This window comes from Aquarana catesbeiana, linkage group LG09, assembly GCF_042186555.1.
Source record: "Aquarana catesbeiana isolate 2022-GZ linkage group LG09, ASM4218655v1, whole genome shotgun sequence".
NCBI classification, from domain to species: Eukaryota; Metazoa; Chordata; class Amphibia; order Anura; family Ranidae; genus Aquarana; species Aquarana catesbeiana.
Genome location: NC_133332.1, coordinates 244,780,101 through 244,801,003, shown reverse-complemented (window position 1 = coordinate 244,801,003; position 20,903 = coordinate 244,780,101). Strand labels below are relative to the sequence as shown.

General features: G+C 47.3%; 1 protein-coding gene across 3 annotated transcripts in view; it reads right to left on the bottom strand.

Moving 5' to 3' along the window:
• Positions 1 to 17,975: 17,975 nt before the first annotated feature.
• PKN3 (protein kinase N3) overlaps positions 17,976 to 20,903 on the bottom strand; it is a 101,335-nt gene continuing 98,407 nt past the window's right edge. For all 3 annotated transcript variants that reach the window (XM_073600081.1, XM_073600083.1, XM_073600082.1), the window contains exon 21: positions 17,976 to 20,102. In XM_073600081.1, coding sequence (XP_073456182.1) covers positions 19,890 to 20,102 — 213 coding nt within the window. In that variant the 3' untranslated portion in view covers positions 17,976 to 19,889. The remainder of the gene's footprint in view (positions 20,103 to 20,903) is intronic.

Below are 20,903 nucleotides of genomic sequence, written 5' to 3'. Positions count from 1 at the left end.
CTGGCGAGTCCGGGTGACATGGGCGGGCACCCGGTGATTCCAATGCGATTTTTGGCGCAGCACATTTTTTTTAATTTAAAGTAGTGCATGTGCCACTTTTTCCGCATTCTCACGCGATTTCGATCTCAAAAATCGCACGGTATGGGGAGTGTGTGCGGGAATCGCACAGGAATGCGGCTCGTGCTCACCGTCCGATCCCGGGGTGAACCAGCCCTGAATGCAGCTGCTTTGGGAAGTTAAGTGGACGGGTTTCGTTCGGCTTTAGGCTGGGTTCACACTGATGAGATGCATCACAGAAAATCTCACCACATCCCTGTGCAAATCACATGGCAATTCTGTGCAGTGCGATCGTTACATATGGCTCATATAGCACTGCTTTTGGGGTGTCGTTAACTTTTAATTGGCACTTCGCAGCAGATAGAATGAACACAGTGCGATTTTCTATGCGGGAAACGCAACGATCCCTCTGAGTTTTCCTGCATGGCATCCGTGTGCACCCAGCATAAAAGCCGAGATCCACCCAAAAGGGGGGGAGCTTCACTCGTCTGCCTCCTCCCCCTCTCTATTGCCACATTTGGCACCCTTTTGGGGGGGGGGGGGGGGACTCCTGGTTCCCACAGCAGCTCACTGAGCCGGAAGTCCGGCCCCCCTCCTACTTTCTCCACAGCCGGCCCATTCACAGAGTGCAGCGTGCTCCACGCATGTTCAGTAGTAATCCGGCTGTGAGGCCACAAAGCTTTCCTGCAGGTTTCCCTTAGTCATGATGCGGCGCGCCAGCACCTGCTCAGGTGAGGGCACCGCGGGATCCCTGGACAGGTAAGTGACCAGAAATATTAACCCCCTTCACGCCAACCATAGGCAAATTTACATTCATGGCATGAAGGGGGTTATATACCAGAGGGTGATATGCAGCTGCAGGCATCACCCGCATACCGTTTTTTTTAGAGCAGGCGATCGGCATTTTAGTGATAACAACCGATGTGGCTAAAAGCCGCTCGGCTGTTATCCTAAAAAAGTGGGAGGGGACGTCCCCCCCCTCCCGCCTTCTGCCGCTCTTCCTGGGCCTCCCGTCCCACCTAGGGTGACCACAGGTCCTGGGTTACCCGGGACAGTCCCTCATTGCCCGGGACAGTCCCCGCATTTTGCAGGTCTGTCCCGGGCACCTTCATTCCAGGACAATACAGTGCCCCGGAATGAAACTGACACAGCCACCCCACCAACAGGGCTGATCTGATGCCCCCCCCCAAAAAAAGGGCGCCACATTGCTGCTTTACTCACTGGCAGTCCTGGAATGTCTAGAGAGGCACAATCCCCACCCCCTGCTTGTGATTGGAGAAATCATAAACCCCGCCTCTTGCGTGCAATCGCTGTAGAGGCAGCGTTGGAAGAAGGTAAAGCGGGTCTCGGCCGGCCAGGACAAGTACCGTCGGCGAATAAAGTGGCGATGCGGCGGCCATATTTCAGGGCGGATCGGTGTGTCTGGGTAAAGCGCGTACCCGTCGCCCCAGCTGTGCCGTGATTCGTTACAGCTCGAGCTGGTTTTTAGGAAGGGGGAGGGGGTGTCCCTAAATGGCAGTTTGGAAATGTGCGTCACCCTAATCCCACCGGGAGACCTGAGCCACCATTCGGCGCGCAACCGCCGGCTTGGCTGAGACCCGAAGGAAGCCGGATTCGGCTCTGATCGAGTCTCCGATGTAAAATCCCCGAAGTGACGTCACTTCCGGTTTACTCAGCCGCCAATGGCGCCGATCTAAAAAAGTGACAGCATTCAGAATCGCCGTTTTTGGCGATCTGAATACTTTTAAGTGCAAAGGAGGGATTTGGGGTCTTTTAGATCTCCCCCCGACCCCGATCCCTTCATAAAGAGGACCTGTCACCACCTATTACTGTCACAGGGGAGGTTTACATTACTTGTGACAGCAATAAAAGTGATCAGATTTTATTTATTTTTTCAAAGGGGACAGTGTAAAAAAATAAAAATAAAATAAATAAGAAAAAAAATATTTTTTTTTTAAAGCACACCCCGTCCCCGTGTGCTCACTGCAGCAAAGAAAACGCATACGTAAGTCGCGCCCAGCAAATGAAAACAGTGTTCAAATCCCACATGTGAGGGATCGCCACGATTGTCAGAGTGAGAGCAATAATTCTAGCTCTAGACCTCCTCTGTAATGCTAAAAAAGCGTCGCCTATGGAGACTTTACGTACCGTAGTTTGTCGCCATTCCACAAGTGTGCGCAATTTCAAAGCGTGACATGTTAGGTATCCTATTTACTCGGCGTAACATCATCTTTCACATTATACAAAAAAATTGGGCTGACTTTACTGTTTAGTTTTTTTAAATCCGCAAAATTGTCTTTTTTTCCCCCAAAAAAGTACATTTGAAAGGACCGCTGCGCAAATACCATGTGACATAAAATATTGCAGTAATCGCCATTTTATTCTCTAGGGTCTCTGCTACAATATATAAATATATATATAATATTTGGTGGTTCTAAGTAATCTTGTAGAAAAAAAATACAGATTTTAACTTGTAAGCAAAAAATGTCAGAAATAGGCTCAGACATGAAAAGGGTTAAAAGTCATCAGTTGCGATATTTGTCAGGGCTGGACTGGAACAAAAATGTGGCCCTGGACTTCATCCAGACCGGCCCAGGGCACATCAGGGGCACAGCACATCAGGGTACATAGCACATTAGGGCATGGGGCACATTAGGGCACATCAGAGCACATTATGGGGCACATTGTTTACTAGCCAGCATGCAGAGTAGCACAGGAAGCGTCTGTGATAGGTTCTCTCTCATGCCACGCTGCTCCCCGGTGGCCCCTCCTCTCCTTCTCGTCCATCCCCATTTGCTTGTGACATCATCTGGGATGGACGAGAAGAGAGGAGGGGCCGCCGGGGAGCAGCGTGGCATGAGAGAGAACCTATCACAGACACTTCCTGCGCTACTCTGCATGCTGGCTAAATCTCGATCTACCCCGTCAGGCGCCAGCTGTCGGCGATTGACGGGTAGATTGCTACGGACCTCCGATGCAATAGGCGGCCGCTGAAACCGGCCCACTGAGCAATCGGCCCACCGGGAAACTCCCGGTAGACCCGATGGGCCAGTCCATCCCTGGCCTCATATGTTGGAGCAGTTTTGCCAAAACACAGAGCAGGTCATGCAATATGTGTCCCCTAGGACAGTGTTTCTCAACTCCAGTCCTCAAGGCGCCCCAACAGGTCATGTTTTCAGGATTTCCCTCAGATGAAATGACTGTGGTAATTACTAAGGAAGTGAAACTGATCAAATCACCTGTGCAAAATAATGGAAATCCTGAAAACATGACCTGTTGGGGCGCCTTGAGGACTGGAGTTGAGAAACACTGCCCTAGGAGACAAGAAGATCTGAATAAATTAATGGGGTGGGCAACTAGATGGCAAATGAGGTTTAATGTGGAGAAATGTAAAATAATGCATTTGGGTGGCAAAAATATGAATGCAATCTATACACTGGGGGAGAACCTCTGGGGGAATCTAGGATGGAAAAGAACCTGGAGGTCCTAGTAGATGATAGGCTCAGCAATGGCATGTGATGCCAAGTTGCTGCCTAACAAAGAAAATAGAATATTGGCATGCATTAAAAAGGGGATCAATTTCAGAGATAAAACGATAATTCTCCCGCTCTACAAGACTCTGGTCTGGCCGCACCTGGAGTATGCTGTCCAGTTCTGGGCACCAGTCCTCAGGAAGGATGTACTGGAAATGGAGCGAGTACAAAGAAGGGCAACAAAGCTAATAAAGGTTCTGGAGGATATTAGTTATGAAGAAAGGTTGCGAGCACTGAACTTATTCTCGCTGGAGAGGGGATATGATTTCATTGTACAAATACCATACTGGTGACCCCACAATAGGGATAAAACTTTCCCACGTAAGAGAATTTAACCAGTTTCGGAACCGGCTGCCAGTTATACTGCAGCAGACTGGCTCCCCTGGGCGAGCCATCATAGCTGTACTTTGGCCCTTTAAGACGCTGTAGGAGGTGCGCCCGCAGCCGATTCAAGTGCCCACCGGGCACCCACGATTGCTTGTGACAGAGCGAGAGTCGGATCTGTGTGTGTAAAAACACAAATCCCTGTCCTCTCAGGAGAGAGGAGACAGATCGTGTGTTCGTACTAAGCATAAACACCGATCTCACTCCTCACCTAGTCAGTCAGTCCCCCCCCCCCCCCCCCCCCCCCCCCCCCACACAGAACATGAGTTAACCCCTTCCCATGCCAGTGACATTTATACAGTAATCGGTGCATTTTTATAGCACTGATTGTTGTATAATTGTCAATGGTCCCAAAAATGTGTCCAATTTGTCTGCCGCAATCGCCGATTGCCGCTCTTCCCAGGAAAAAAAGAAAAATACTAAAAATGCCATAACATCTATCCCCGTTTTGTAGCTGCTATAACTTTTACACAAAAAAAAAAGTCAATATACGCTTATTATTCTACATATTTTACCAAAAATATGTAGCAGAATACATATTGGCCTAAACTGAGGAAAAAAATTGTTTCTTTGAAAAAAAATTTGGGATATTCATTATAGCTAAAAGTGTTTTTTTTTCAAAATTGTCGCTCTTCTTTTGTTTATAGCGCAAAAAATAAAAACCGCAGAGGTGATCAAATACCACCAAAATAAAGCTCTATTTGTGGGGAAAAAAAGGACCGTTGATTTTGTTTGGGTACAGCGTTGCATGACCGCGTAATTGTCAGTTAAAGCGACGCAGTGCTGGGTTGCAAAAAAAATGGCCTGGTCATTGAGCAGCCAAATCTTCCGGTGCTGAAGTGATTAACCACTTGCCAACCAGCCACCGCAGGTTTATGTGGCAGAATGGCACAGTTGGGTGAAACAACGGCATGTAACGTCGCTTGGCCTTATGGCCCCCAGAGCCGATGCAAGTGCCCAGCGGTCACTATCACCGCCGGGCTCCCGTGATCACTTGTGACACACCGGGATCTGGGTGTGTAAACACCCAGATCCCAGTTCTCTGAGGGGAGAAGAGATTGATCGTGTGTTCATACAAAGTATGAACAGCGATCTGTCATCTCCCCTAGACAGTCCCATCCCCACCTTCAGTAAAAAACAGAGAGGGAACGCATTAACCCCTTGATCGCCCCCTAGTGTTAACCCCTTCCCTGCTAGTGACATTTTTATAGTACTGATCGCTGTATAAATGTCAATGGTCCTAAAAATGTGTCCGATGTGTCCCGCCGTAATGTCGCAGTCCCGATAAAAATCGCAGATCGCCGCCATTACATGTAAAAAAACAAATTAATTAAAAAAAGCTATAAATCTATCCCCTATTTTGTAGATGCTGTAACTTTTGCGCAAACCAATCAATATACGCTTACTGCGATTCTTATTACCAAAAATATGTAGAAGAATACATATCATCCTAAACTGAGAAAAATTTGCTTTTGTAAACAAAAAGTGGATATTTATTATAGCAAAAAGTAAAAAAGTGTTTTTTTTTGTTTTTTTTTTTAAATTGTCACTCTTTTTTTTTTTTGTCTATAGTGCAAAAAAATAAAAAAACGCAGAGATAATCAAATACCACCAAAAGAAAGCTCTATTTGTGGGGGGGGGGGGGGGGGGGGGAGACGTCAATTTTGTTTTGGTGCAACACCGCACAACCTCGCACTTGTCAGTTAAAGCGACACAGCAAAAAATGGCCTGGTCATTCAGCAGCCAAATCTTCCAGGGCTGAAGCGGTTAATAAGAGACGCAGCCATTCACTAAAACTAGAAGAAAAGAGATTTAACCTTAAACTACATAGAGGGTTCTTTACTGTAAGAGCAGCAAGGATGTGGAATTCCCTTCCACAGGCGGTGGTTTCAGCGGGCGGCATCAATAGTTTAAAAAAAACTATTAGATAAGCACCTGCACAACCGCAACATACAGGGATGCAGTGGTGGAATTATAGGGGTCGCTGAGGTTGCCATGGCGACCGGGCCCCCTGTATACACTACTTTGATAGGGGAGCGGAGACAAGCTCCCCGATTCTAAGCCGAACTGTATTCGGCACTGTGCAGGGAGCTGCTCACATTGATTACAAAGTGAAAGCAGTGTGTGCTGTGCTCTTTGTCTCCCCCTACAGTGCAGTACCCGACAGGAAGAGCTAAGGTAAAGTTCTGCCGTTTTTTATCTACTGTATGTGTGTGTGTATGTGCAATGTGTGTGTGTGTGTGTATGTGCATGTGTGTGTGCATGTATGTGTGTGTGTGTGTGTATGTGCATGTGTGTGTGCATGTATGTGTGTGTGTGTGTGTGCATGTATGTGTGTGTGTGTGCATCTATGTATATGTGCATTAGGGTTACCACCTTTTCTTCAAGCCAAACCCGAACAGTTTTGCAGCGCACGGCAATTTTTTTGGTAGTACACGCTATAGGATTGTAAAATACATGGGACACCTTTTGGGTTACCCAAAAAGAGCAGTAATGAGGTGTTCTACAGTGAACAGTGGCTGTGGCCAAATTGCATTTACAGTAGGGGGACTTAAAGGGGCATGATTAAATAAAACAAAAGCATTCGTGTACCCATAAAATATGATTTAATTAATAAAAGAAATGTCAGTTAAAATAGGAACTAGCCTACCTTAAAAGCGGACACTGTTAGAGTAGAGCAGTGGATGGTGTCAGTAGGGCAGTGGATGGTGTCAGCAGAGTAGTAGATGGTGTCAGCAGAGTAGTGGACGGCATCAGTAGAACAATGGACGTGTCAGCAGAGTAGTGGACGGCATCAGTAGAACAATGGATGGTGTCAGCAGAGTAGTGGACGGCGTCAGTAGAACAGTGGATGGTGTCAGCAGAGTAGTGGACGCGTCAGTAGAACAGTGGATGTGTCAGTAGAGTAGTGGACGGCGTCAGTAGAACAGTGGATGGTGTCAGTAGAGTAGTGGACGGCGTCAGTAGAGCAGTGGTTGGTGTCAGTAGAGCAGTGGTTGGTGTCAGTAAGGCAGTGGTTGGTGTCAGTAAGGCAGTGGATGGTGTCAGTAAGGCAGTGGATGGTGTCCAGTAGAGTAGTGGACGGCATCAGTAGAGCAGTGGTTGGTGTCAGTAGAGCAGTTTTTGGTGTCAGTAAGGCAGTGGATGGTGTCAGTAGAGTAGTGGACGGCGTCAGTAGAGCAGTGGTTGGTGTCAGTAGAGCAGTTTTTGGTGTCAGTAAGGCAGTGGATGGTGTCAGTAGAGCAGTGGATGGCGTCAGTAGAGCAGTGGATGGTGTCAGTAGAGCAGTGGCTGGTGTCAGTAGGGCAGTGGATGGCGTCAGTAGGGCAGTGGACGGTGTCAGTAGGGCAGTGGATGGTGTCAGCAGGGCAGTGGACGGTGTTAGTAGAGCAGAGTCTGTAATACCATGTTTTCTCCTGCAAAAGCGTCCCTGTTGCTAGGACAACAGTCCAGAGGCCCTCGATTCACTGTCTCTGGGGCATCGGCGCCGGCGGCTGGTTGGGAGAGTGAGAGCGCACAGACAGACAGTGCAGTGTGACCCAGCTGCAGGACATTAGCCCCGCTGGAGCGGGGGAAGAAGGGGGGGGATGCGTGCTGTTTGGGGGTAGCGACAGAGGGGAGGGGGTAGCTGACAGAGAGGGTGGGGGTAGCTGACAGAGAGGGTGGGGGTAGCTGAGAGTAAGGGTGGGGTAGCAAACAGAGGGGAGGGGGTAGCAGACAGAGGGGAGGGGGTAGCAGACAGAGGGGAGGGGGGGTAGCTGACAGAGGGGAGGGGGTAGCTGACAGAGGAGGGGGGAGCTGACAGAGGGGAGGGGAGCTGACAGAGGGGAGGGGGGTAGCTGACAGAGGGGGGGTAGCTGACAGAGGGGAGGGGGGTAGCTGACAGAGGGGGGGTAGCTGACAGAGGGGAGGGGGTAGCTGACAAAGGAGGGGGGAGCTGACAGAGGGGAGGGGAGCTGACAGAGGGGGGGTAGCTGACAAAGGAGGGGGGAGCTGACAGAGGGGAGGGGGTTGCTGACAGAGGAAGGGGGAGTAGCTGATAGAGGGGGGGGAGTAGCTGACAGAGGAGGGGGGTAGCTGATAGAGGGGAGGAAGTAGCTGACAGAGGAGGGGGGTAGCTGACAGAGGAGGGGGGTAGCTGATAGAGGAGGGGGGTAGCTGACAGAGGAGGGGGGTAGCTGATAGAGGAGGGGGGTAGCCGACAGAGGAGGGGGGTAGACGATAGAGGAGGGGGTAGCCGACAGAGGAGGGGGGTAGCCGATAGAGGAGGGGGGTAGCCGACAGAGGAGGGGGGTAGCCGATAGAGGAGGGGGGTAGCTGACAGGGGAGGGGGGGCGGCTGACAGGGGAGGGGGGGCTGACAGACAGGCGGGTGGTAGAGAATATGACAGAGAGACCTCACCTCACCTTAGGAGAGACACACAGACAGCGCACGCCAGGCAGGGAGGCGGGACTCCGGGCGGCCGCGATCACCCACAGTCCAGTCCCGCCTCCACATTTGACCAGTCACCAGCTCCACCAGGCCAATCACAAACCCTTATGAACGCCGCCCGCACATGACTAATTCAGACAATCACAGGGCGCCCGTTCCCGCTGCCCACTGCCCAGCTCTCGCACAGTGTGACAGTGTACATTGATGGCAGCGGCCACGGGAATCGGGATGCGCCACTCTAGATGTTGCGGCTGGGGCCAGAGGGTGGTTGAACAGTTGCTATATGTGTCCGGGTTTCAGGCGGGTTGAAACCCGGGCACATGTGTCAAAACCCGGGCTGTCCGGGTCAAAACCGGACAGGTGGCAACCCTAATGTGCATGTGTGTGTATGTATGTAGTAGGGGTGCGTCCATAGGGGCGCATGGGCGCCGCCCCCTCCCTCCAGGCACCCCTCTATCACAAATAGATAGATTCATGCATAGTGTGAATCTATCTATGGCCGCCACTGCCCCCCCTATTCAGACGCCTGGCCCCTTTTTGGACGCCGGGCGCCTGAATTACACCGGCAGGGGTGTTTTTAAAGCACTAATAGGCTTCAAAATAGGTGAACTGCGAGTGCCATGCTTGGCACTCACAGTCCACCCAGGTGTGTTAGAAAAGCGAATAAATATTCGCTTTCCTAACACTGAACCGCCTCTCCACCAATCAGGTGCTCGGGTCTGTTACACGTCACCTGATTGGCTGAAACGACAGGCGCCGCTATTGGATGCCTATCAGGAGGAGAGGATGGGAGGAGACGCATGGAGGACCCAGCTCGTCGACGTCACCCGCTGCCCCACCGAGACAGGGTAAGTGCCGGGCAGACTGCGAACGGGCAGGGGGGTCACAGTGGCAGCATTTGATGGCACAGTGGCTGCGTTTGATGGGCACAGTGGCTGCGTTTGATGGGCACAGTGGCTGCGTTTCAGGGCACAGTGGCTGCGTTTGATGGGCACAGTGGCTGCGTTTCATAGGCACAGTGGTGGCAATTGATAGGCACAGTGGCTGCGTTTGATGGGCACAGTGACTGCGTTTGATGGGCACAGTGGCTGCGTTTGATGGGCACAGTGGTGGCAATTGATGGGCACAGTGGCTGCGTTTGATGGGCACAGTGGCTGCGTTTGATGGGCACAGTGGCTGCATTTGATGAGCACAGTGAGGCTGCAATTGATGCGTTTTTTAAAGAATTTTTCAGTTTGCTTGCGCCCCCCAAAAAATTTTGAGCACCATCTGCCACTGGTTTATATGTGTGTGTATTTATGTGTGTGTGTGTGTGTGTGTGTGTGTGTGTGTGTTTACATGTATATATGCACATTTTATGTATGCGCTTTTAATCCTGACCCCCTATATGTGTCCCATTGGAACCAATTTTTTTTTTTTTTTGCTTGTTCATAGTACTAGCAAAAAAAAAAATGCTGTTCCTCTGAAAAGTGATCCATGCTCAGATCGCTTTTCAGAGGCATTTGACAGCCGGTAAAGAGGCAATATGTTGCCTCCTGACCGCCTGTTTTAACCCCTTAAATGCATCATCACTATGCTGCAACTGCATGCAATGCACACAGTTGCAGGGTGGTTGCAGTGCAGCCACTTCAAGGGTGCCCTGACTGGAAAAAGATTGAGAAACACCGATGGGTTCCTCATAGAGGAACCCATCTCTCCATTTTCCTCCTGCAGCCGCTGAATGCATGTGGGAGGGAGAGGAGGAGAAGCGGGGGGGGGGGGGGGAATCTATTCCTTTACATGCAGCCACCCACTTGCGACCGGACCCTGGTGTTCCGCCATCGGGCTCGGAGAAAAGAGCCCTGTCCGGGGGTCAGGGGGGCCCTCCATGGTTTCTTGCATCGGGGCCCTGAAGATTCTAGTTACGCCTCTGACAGACTTCATTTTATTATACACCATGTCTTGCTGGAACCCCCGGAGGTTCCATGTAAACGGATGGAGACGTTTGATTATATTGTATGTATAGAAGGGAAGTGACGTCTCCCCCTGCTGGTGAGTTTTTGTATGAGATCGGCGATGGTCTGACAACCGACATGAGTTTATTGGGATACAGAGCCTTGAAAAAGTATTCATACCCCTTGAAATTCCCCACATTTTGTCATCTTACAACCAAAAACATAAATGTATTTTATTGGGATTTTATGTGATAGACCAACACAAAGTGTCTCATAATTGTGAAGTGGAAGGAAAATGATAAATTATACAAATAAATATGTGAAAAGTGTGGGGGGGAGGGGGGGATTTGTATTCAGCCCCCTTTACTCTGATACCCCCAACTAAAATCTAGTGGAACCAATTGTCTTCAGAAGTCACCTAATTAGTAAATAGAGTCCACCTGTGTGTCATTTCATCTCAGTATAAATACAGCTGTTCTGTGAAGCCCTCAGGAGGTTTGTTAGAGAACCTTAGTGAACAAACAGCATCATGAAGGCCAAGGAACACACCATTCAGGTCAGGGATAACGTTGTGGAGAAGTATAAAGCAGGGTTAGGTTATAAAGAAATCTCCCAAGCTTCGATCATCTCACGGAGCTCTGTTCAATCCATCATCGGAGAATGGGAAGAGTATGGCACAACTGCAAACAGGGGGCAGGGTGGCAATTCCCCCCCCGAGGCCGCCGCCGTCCCAACTTATATGCAAAACGGCCGGCGGCCGCCCACTTACTATTTGTTTTATTTCTCGGAGGAAGTCGGGCCGGGGGCACGGCCGCAGCCGTCAGTGTACCCCCTCTGTCAGTGTACCCCCCTCTGTCAGTGTACCCCCCTCTGTCAGTGTACCCCCCTCTGTCAGTGTACCCCCTTCTGTCAGTGTACCCCCTCTGTCAGTGTACCCTCTCTGTCAGTGTACCCCTCTCTGTCAGTGTACCCCCTCTGTCAGTGTACCCCCTCTGTCAGTGTACCCCCTCTGTCAGTGTACCCTCTCTGTCAGTGTACACCCTCTTTTAGCGCCTGCCCCCTCTGTCAGTGTACCCTCTCTGTCAGTGTACCCCCTCTGTTAGCGCCCGACCCGTCTGTCAGTGTACCCCCTCTGTCAGTGTACCCCCCTCTGTCAGTGTACCCCCTCTATCAGTGTACCCTCTCTGTCAGTGTACCCCCTCTGTCAGTGTACCCCCTTTGTCAGTGTACCCCCTCTGTCAGTGTACCCCCTCTCTGTCAGTGTACCCCCTCTGTCAAAGTACCCCTTCTGTCAGTGTATCCCCTCTGTCAAAGTACCCCTCTGTCAGTGTACCTCTCTGTCAGTGTACCCCCTCTTTATCAGCCCCCCTCCCTGTCAGCCGGTGCAGAGTGCACCATGCCAGCCACCCACTGACCCACAGCAAGGTGCCAGGCAGCCCCCCATGGTGACCCACCCACACCAGGAAACCAGCCAGTCACAGCAGCATGCCAGGCAGCCACCCACAGGAGCCAACCAGCCACTGTGACCATCAATAGCAGGATGCCAGCCAGCCACAGGAGTCACCCACAGAGGGCGCGGGAGTCGGCCACAGCTGCAGTGCCCATAGTTGAGGTAAGAGGAGCGCTACACAGTGCCAATTGTATTTTTACTTTGTGAGAGGTTGGGGGAGGGGTGAGAGTCGTGGCACAAGGAGGGGGTCCCATGAGGAGCAGAGTGAATGAAGGTGTTCACTGTACACTGTTAGGAAGAGGCCCCCCCTCCCCCCTCCAGGTCTCATTATACTCTGTTGTAACCTCTAATGGGTCCTGGAGAGGGTCTCTCTCTAACAGCAGGGGGCACTGTGCCACCCACCGCTAGCCATGGCCTGTGCGTTCCGCTGGCCATGACCAGCTCACAGCAGGACCCCCAATGTTGAGGGCTATTTTTAGGCTACTAGGTGGGCACTGGCCTGGGGCAGGGTAAATAGGGTGTATGGGGGGGTAGATGGGATGTGGGGTTCAGCTGCGGGTGTCAGGGTCTCTCACCTCAGCGATGGCAGCTGCCTGTGCCAGCTCAGCAGGTCCCTGAACTGATGGGCACTGGTGATGATGAGCTGATGGGCACTGGTGATGGTGAGCTGATGGGCACTGGTGATGGTGAGCTGATGGGCACTGGTGATGGTGAGCTGATGGGCACTGGTGATGGTGAGCTGATGGGCACTGGTGATGATGAGCTGATTCGGTGGTTCAGTGGGCCACTTGACTGGACTTGCCCCCCAGGATCTAAGGCTGCCAGTCCCCTGACTGCAAACCTACCAAGACATGGCCGTCCATCTAAACTGACCGGCCCGGTAAGGAGAGCATTCATCAGAGAAGAGCCAAGAGGTCCATGGTAACTCTGGAAGAGGGGCAGAGATCCACAGCTCTATCGAAATAACACCATTCCCACAGTACAGCATGAGGGTGATAATCTCTCCATCTCCTGTCTGATCGATGTTTATAAACAATGTTACTTTGTATCTCTCTATCTCCCGTCTGATCAATGTTTATAAACAATGTTACTTTGTATCTCTATCTGTCTGAACAATGTTTATAAACAATGTTTACACACATAGATGTATCTCTCCTCCCTCTATACAGTGAGTGTCGGCTCAGAGAACAATGAGTATACAGGTAGTGATTGTGGATAATGATTATTGATCGGCCTAACAGAGGTATGATCAGAGAAATGATTGATTGTTGATCGTTGGGTGGCGCGTGATCAGGTGACCAGATACTGATCACTGATAGGTGGATGATTACTGACAGACAGGAAAAGATTATTCAATTTATAGGTAAATATATTGATCGTTGATAGATGAGATCTGTAAGAAATGAATGAATATGAATGGGAGGTTATTGATAAAAGAATGAAGATTGGTGATTACTGATAATCAGCAATACAGAGTATTGATAAGTGAATGAGGAGGTTATAATGGAAGACAAAGAAGTATTGTAGAAAGCGGAGGAAATTGCTGCTTATTGATCACTGATGGGGGGGGGTTTAAAATCATGAGATACAGGCTGATTATTGATCACTGATCGGGGGGGTGTAAATCAAAAAACTAAATCCTGGGATGATGCCTGTAGCTCCACCCATCATCATGGTATGAAGCCTGTAGCTCCTCCCATCATCCCGGTATGACCACTGAAATTCCAGGACGTCCACCCATCACAAAGGGGTTAAAGGGGAACGCCTCCCTTATTATAAATAAGACAACAAAGGCCTCTGGAGATGTGATTAGTAATTTTTTTTTTTTCTTTTTCTCTATAGTCGTATTACCATTTTTACTCCTGGAACATGTGATAGGAAGTACCCAGGAAGAATCCATGAGGCCGGGGGGGAGGGAGGACAACACTCAGGAATACCAGTAATTGTAAGTGAAAGGAAACAATGTTTCATATTAAAATGTGGAGCTGGAGGGGGGGAGGAGCTCTGAGCTCCTTCAGAAAAAAAAAAAAAGTTGGCAGCTACAAATCCTCTACAAATAGTGAGGCTGTCAATGTCAGTGGAATTTAGAAGACAAAGATGTAATGTAAGGAATCATTTGTTTTTTGTGATCATAGTAGTTCTGTATAATGAACAGTGGAGGGGAGAGGGATTAGAACAATTGTCAGGTTTTATTGCTGTCTGTGCCCCGTTAGGTTAGATTCACCATTTCGATTTGTCCCATTTGCCATTATCGTCAAAAGTAAAAGAAAATCCTAAATTTTGGGTTGACATTAATAGAGAGAAAATCTTCCAAGGGAGACACTAGTTCTGGGGACACACTGCGATTACTCTCACTTCCCTTTTTGGCTAGGGGGAGATGAAATCTCTCCAGTGGGAAAAAAAAAAACTGTTGGGGGTTTATAACCCTCCCCTGCTTTATCCATAATGGGGGGAAAAAGTTTTGCTTGTAGTTACACTTTAAGTTACTTTTGCACATGAACAAGTTTTGTATATTAATCATGATTTGTAAATCAGAATGTGTATTGTACATATTTATGTCCCATTTATACCAAAAATTAAATCAAAGAGTTCTAGTTTTATAAAGCATTTGCAGATTTAATAAAAATTACTGCTGTGTGTTATTTTCTATGATTAAAGTGGCAGTAAACTGCAAAAAAAAAAAAAAAAAAAAAAAAAAAAAAAAAAAAAGGCCCCCTGTGGGATAATGTCATTATGTGCTACCAAAGTATAAGTTTATAAAAATGTTCTCCTTTAACTTTGTTACAAGTGGTTCTGCAGGCTGAAGGTGTTTTACCTTTTATCTTCATATATTCTATGCATCAAGATAGAAAAAAAAAAAAAAAAACTTGACTCAAGAAGAGGAGGATTGGGATTTCTCTGTACAAAACCACTGCACAGGGCAGGTAAGCATGACAATTGTTATTTAAAAAAAAAAAAAAAAAAAATTATAAAAAATTCGCCTTTACACTTTATGGAAGTCCAGCCAATTCCTAGCTAAGCTTAAATCGGCTCTAATTCATATTCAATCACTGTGAAATGAAGAGATCTATACTTGCCTATTCTGAGAGCGATCCGGTGATATGATCAGATGTCAGCAGTGGCCTCAGTGTAGAGGAGGGACAGCCAACAATGGATGCCCCATAGTAGGCCTTTGGGTGACATCAGCACTCAGGTTCTGCAGCCATTGTTGGCGATCTCTCCTCTTCACTGAATGCCCCTGCTGGGGAGATTATGTGACTGGACCGCTTTCAGAATAGGCAAGTATACACCTCTTCCTTTCACAGGGTAGATGGAATAGGGTTTAAAAGGGGGGATGGGCCAACTTGATAGGCGCCAGCAAGTTTCATTTTTTTTTCCCCCACTGTGCAAACCTATAGCTGCTCCAAACACTCTTCAGATAGACCAGTGGTTCTCAACTTCTGTCCTCAGGATCCACTAAGAGCCCATTCACACAGGGACGACTTGTCAGACGACCTAGTCGCCTGACAAGTCGCCTCCCGTTCTGTGCTATGGAACCATTCTAAGGGGAGCGACGCAAGTCGCTCCAACTTAGAAAAAGGTTCCTGTATGACTTCGGGGGCGACTTGGGGCGACTTGCATAGACTTCTATACAGAAGTCGTTTTGCAAGTCGCCCGGGCAGTCGTTTGCAGGTCGCCTCGCTGAGGCGACCTGCAAGTCGTGTTACCCCTGTGTGAATGGGGTTTGCACAATAACTAAAATACATCACAGGTGATATCATTTGCTGCTCAGTGATTGCAGTATTCTAGTCTACATCTCCCCAAAGTAATACTTAAAATCTGGCCTGTTAGTTGGTCCTGAGGACAGGAGTTGAGAGCCACTGAGATAGATGATAAATGTCTGTTTTCTTAACATACAGCACCCGAGACATTATGTTTTAGCAGAAAATGTAACATTTCATATTTTATTTTGTCATTTATAATTACATTTTTACTGTACAGTCACCTTCCTTTATAATAGTGAAAACACATTCTCACCAGATCAGAACATTAAAAAAAAAATAAAAATTAACGAACAAGACAAACATAAGACGTGTACTTTCTGCTACCCAACACACTGTGCCGATTTAATCCCAAATAGCTTCAACATATTTAGAATATTGAGCTTAGCTGAAAAATAAAAATTTCTTAAGCAGATAAAATTATAGTACAAGTAATTAAAATTTACTTCTACATAAAGCATTTCCTTTTTCTAGAACAGGGTCATTCACTTAGAGATGGTTATTAAAGTGCTAAACACATTTTTCCCCCCTGAAATTGTATTCACGATGATAATCAAGTACTCACCACAAGCTTTATACAAAACCTTTTTATGGAGTGAAGGTCGCCTACCTCCTGAAATTTTCTTTGAAAACAGCTACAACCCATTCTATAGCTTAGAGCACCGCTCAAAGTGCCGATATATAGCCTCCAGTTATCCTACTAATGAGGGGTGCCAGCGTTCAGGACATTCATCCATAAGTTATCAGAATCTGTGTGGTGCAGACGCCAAACTCCTGGCAGCCCAAAGTGTAGTTTTGGTCTCCCCCCAACCTATGCCCGCTGACACGTTTCACCCCACCCCTGGGGTTAGTCATAGAGGCCTAACAGGGCAAAATACAACAGTGTGCATGGCTTGGGAGGAGCTGAGGCAATCTTTATTATAAACTACACTTTGGGCTGTCGGGAGTGTGGTGCCTTTGCACCACACAGATTGAAAACAGCTGGCTGCCATAACAAGATCTCTGAAAGTGAAAATCCAGCCAGAACATTTTTTTTTTCAGTTTTGAATAGAATGGGGAAGAGAAGGAACTCTTTGGCTTCACAGTTGGTTAAGGCCTTGTTGGGAAGGTTGTCTCATACTTCCAAGTGACAATTTTATCTCTCACTGTCTGTCTATGACAATCTTCTAGAGGGCACAAATGGCAATGATGAGGTTTCCTACCTTCCCATAAAATATATTATTTTTTTCGCTGCTCTCTGGGTCCTTCTTGAGAACAATGGGACAGAAGTAGGGAAATGTCCTATACGGGGCCACACAGTGGTAAAACCTAAGGCCCCTTTCACACAGGCAGACCGTTCAGGTCCGCCTGTCAGTTTTTTAGGCGGACCTGAACGGTACGCTCCATACGGGTCTATAGAGCGATGGATGTCAGCAGGGAGATGTCCGCTGACATTCAACCCGCTCCGATCCGCTAAAGTGGAACGGATGGAAACCCTATTTTTTTTCATCCGTTTGGCGGATCGGATGAAAACGGACTCTACGGTCTGTCTTCATCCAATCCCCCATAGAGGAGAGCGGCACTCTGACAGATCGGTCCCTGCACAGTGTGCAGAAACCTACCTGTCATCTGCCTACTCAGTGGGGATCGACGGAGCGATCCCCTGCTGAGCAAAGCGGATCCCAAGGGCCCTAACAGAAGTTTCAACCCTTCCCTTGTCTTATCCAAAACCGAGGTAGAAATGAGTAAGTATCTAGAAAATGTTTTATAGTAAATAAACCTGCCATTAAAAGACATTTGAGGGACTGCCATTGCTGATCTCCTGTAAGATACCTGGTTGTTATGCTGACTTCAATTAGTCACTGACCCAAAACAAGCATGCAGATTGGGAAAGTCAGATCTTTATCTGCACACTTGTTCCAGGTAAATGACAAAAGTATTGAATCCAAAGAATCAGAGTAATAGGCAGGTGTTCTGTCAATTTAGACGACCCGTCAGAATTGGTAACGGAAGTGATGTTTCGTCGCCCGCCGCTATCTTGCTACACCCCGCACTCCTACACAGTAAGGATACAGTGAGAAGGCGGCAAGCGGACATCTTGTTACACCCACCAAAGTCTTGCATTTTACACTATTTTTAACAGCAAACCTAGCTTGTATAGTCAAATTGAGTATTTAGAAATCCATCGGACTGTTTTCATGTTGATTTTTCAAAGAAGGGGTGTTCTCTCAGATCCGCAAACCTGTGAGATCAGCAGGGTCGCCGCTGCTTTTAAAATCTAACATGTAAACAGTCAGACGTCTTTTTAAATACTGTATGTCACACTATATAAGCTAACTGTTAAAAATAACTGTAGGACGCAAGACGGTGGTGGGTGTAACAAGATGTCCGCTTGCCGCCTTCTCACTGTATCCTTACTGTGAAGGAGTGCAGGGTGTAGCAAGATGGTGGCGACGAAACATCACTTCCGTTAACAATTCTGACGGGTCACCTAAACTGACGGAACACAGGCAACTAGCACTACTGGAAGGAGGGCTCAGCAATGACAGCCTCCATGTTTATCTTATGTCCGGATTCCTTCCTTCCACTCTGCCATATTGGATGGAGGGTGACAGGCTTAGATGTTTACCATTCTGCCATGGCACAGAATTTGCTAGGGAAGGTACTCACTGTTGAGCCTTTAAAGTAACTGATCTTAAAACCTATCATCCTTCTACCTGAAACTGTTAAAGTTCCCATTTAAGGCAGGGCTTCTATATAAGGCTTATATAAAAGTAGCTAACCTAGAGGCTCTGTTTAAAAGAAAACTTGTCCAGAGGAAGGATGGTTTCTGCCATTGCCTACCTATAGTGAAAATGCTAGTTCCCTGACTGCCAAGGCAATTAAACAGCTCCTTTACTTTCCAAGGTTGGATTCACACCTGTGCATGTTAATGCGCTGCATATTTGCAGAGTGTTGCTCTTCATTCTGAATGGCACTGAACACAAATCTACATGAATGAATGTACATGAATGAATGTGTCAATGAATATATGCGCTCCCTGCAGTGCCACATATACTGGATATGCCTTGTGATGCCCAGACCTTTTATTGTGAACTGAGGCTCAAAGGTATAAGTACTTGGAGTTAGGCAGACACCAGCACATCAGAAGGTCATGAATGGCCTTGCATTACTTTCAGTGCAGGTTTTTTTTAATAAGGCTCAATTCACACCAATGCGTTTTTTCATGCCTTTTGCAGAAACACAGGACATTATTTTTAACATGGGTTTCAGGTCAATGCATTTTTGCACCTCTGCGTTTTTGGAAAGTCTGACTTTTTAAAAATGCAAAACACTTCTTTTTTTGGTTCAATAGACTTCAATGGAGAAGCTGCAGAAAAGCATGAAGTGTGATTTTGCTGTAATTTGGATTTCGTGGTTTTTAATTTACCCAAAAACAAAATGAGGCAAAAAAAAAAAAGCATAAAAACGTAAATCGCGGCAAAAAGCACTGCAGAAACACACAAAAGCAAACTGCATAGGTGTAAATTGAAGTCTAAGGCTTGATTCACACCTATTCAGTTTTCAGTTTGCATTATGCAGGTGCATTTTACGTTTTTCAATACACGCTTTTGATCCATTGAAGTCTATGGAACCAGAAAAAAGGCACTGGCCCTTTTCATAAAATAAAGATGGCGCTTAGTATAAGTGAATTCAGTGCATGGACATAGTAAAACAGAAATAATAAATACAACCTCTATGCATTACAAGACTTTTCTCACGTGTGTGTGTGTGTATTTATTGCCGATGTGCTTATTATTGAAGACTACAGACTTCTTCCTATATTGCAAGGTAAATAATTGGCACCATTGTAGATTTGAAAGCAAATCCGTGAAAAGAGAAATACGGGAGCTGCTTTAATGCTAAACCACTAGTTTGAAAACTGAGTGGCGGACAGGGAACACATTTCCAATGGATTTTGCTGCAGCAGCTTTACAATCATCTTGATGACTAGTGTTTCTTCAGCAGACGTCACACTATAGCACGCAGAGAGACGGTCACTGTTGAAAATCCAAATAAAATATTTACAGTGCACTAGAGCGCTCTTCAACCAGCGAGGACGAGTAACACTTCCTTGTGTAGTATTATACTAAGACATCCCAGAGCAGAGGTAGACCGGGTGTAAGTGCCCCAAATTTCCAGGATGTATGAAAAGTCTCCTAGGGACACAATTGTGCTTTACAGAGATCAGCATATTCATGTGAACAGATGCATTACATGTAAAATCCCAGACAAGGAAACACTGAAAGCCAAAGCTTCAGAACTTCAAACAATTTTACTTAACTTCCGCTGGGCTCTCACTGGATTTAGTCACCATTTTCTATTGTGCAAGAATTAGATCAGAGACAAAGTCAAAGTCTTGGAAGAGGATCTGATCGATGGAGGTCATAGGGCGTGGATCCTCAGATGGGGTCAGTATGGGTTTCTGTCCAGTGAATTCTTCATCAAAATTCTTCACATCATAAGGGTCCTTTAGGGATGGGACGAAGGGTGGCTGCAGCTTTCGTGCATAAAGTGCTTCCCAATCCAGCTCCTGCAATATGTAGTTACATAGTTAGTCGGGTTGAAAAAAAGACACCAGTACATCTAGGTCAACACACAAAAAAAAAAAAAATACAATCTCATATACACAATCCTTCAGCCACAATTGAGCCAGAGGAAGGTGAAAAACCCCAGCAATGCATAATCCAATTTGCAAGGGGAAAAAATTCCTTCCTGATCCCCCGAGAGGCAATCGGATTTTCCCTGGATCAACTTTACCTATAAAAAGGTTAGTACCAGTAATATTATGTACAGTAGAGGTCCCATGTCATAAGAAAAAAAAAAAAATTAAAAAAATCAAAATATGTAAACTGGCTATTTTTAAAAAAAATAAAACAAACATGTCATACTTGCCTACTCCGTGAAGAGGCTTTGCAAAGCAGCCCCAATCCTCCTCTTCTCAGGTCCCCTGCCAGCACTCCTGGCTCCTCCCTCCTGCCTCCAGAGCAAGCAACTCGCTATGGGGGGCATCCAAACTGGCTTGCTCCTGAGCCGCTGCTCTGCATGTCCATTCACATACAGAACCATGGCTCGGCCCCGCCCCCTCTCCCCTCATTGGCTGGGATTGAACGCAGCGGAAGCCAATGGCTCCTGCAGCTGTCTCAGCCAAAGAGGAGGGAGTCCCCCCAGAGAGACAAGACTCTTGTGCACATCTCGCTGGATCGCGAAGGGGCCGAGTTAAGGTTTTTTACCTTCATGCATAGAATGTATGAAGGTAAAAAACCTGGAGCCTTTTTTGACCCCTTTAACAACTATTTCTGCAGTGCATTAAAAAAGGGACAGTATAGTGTTT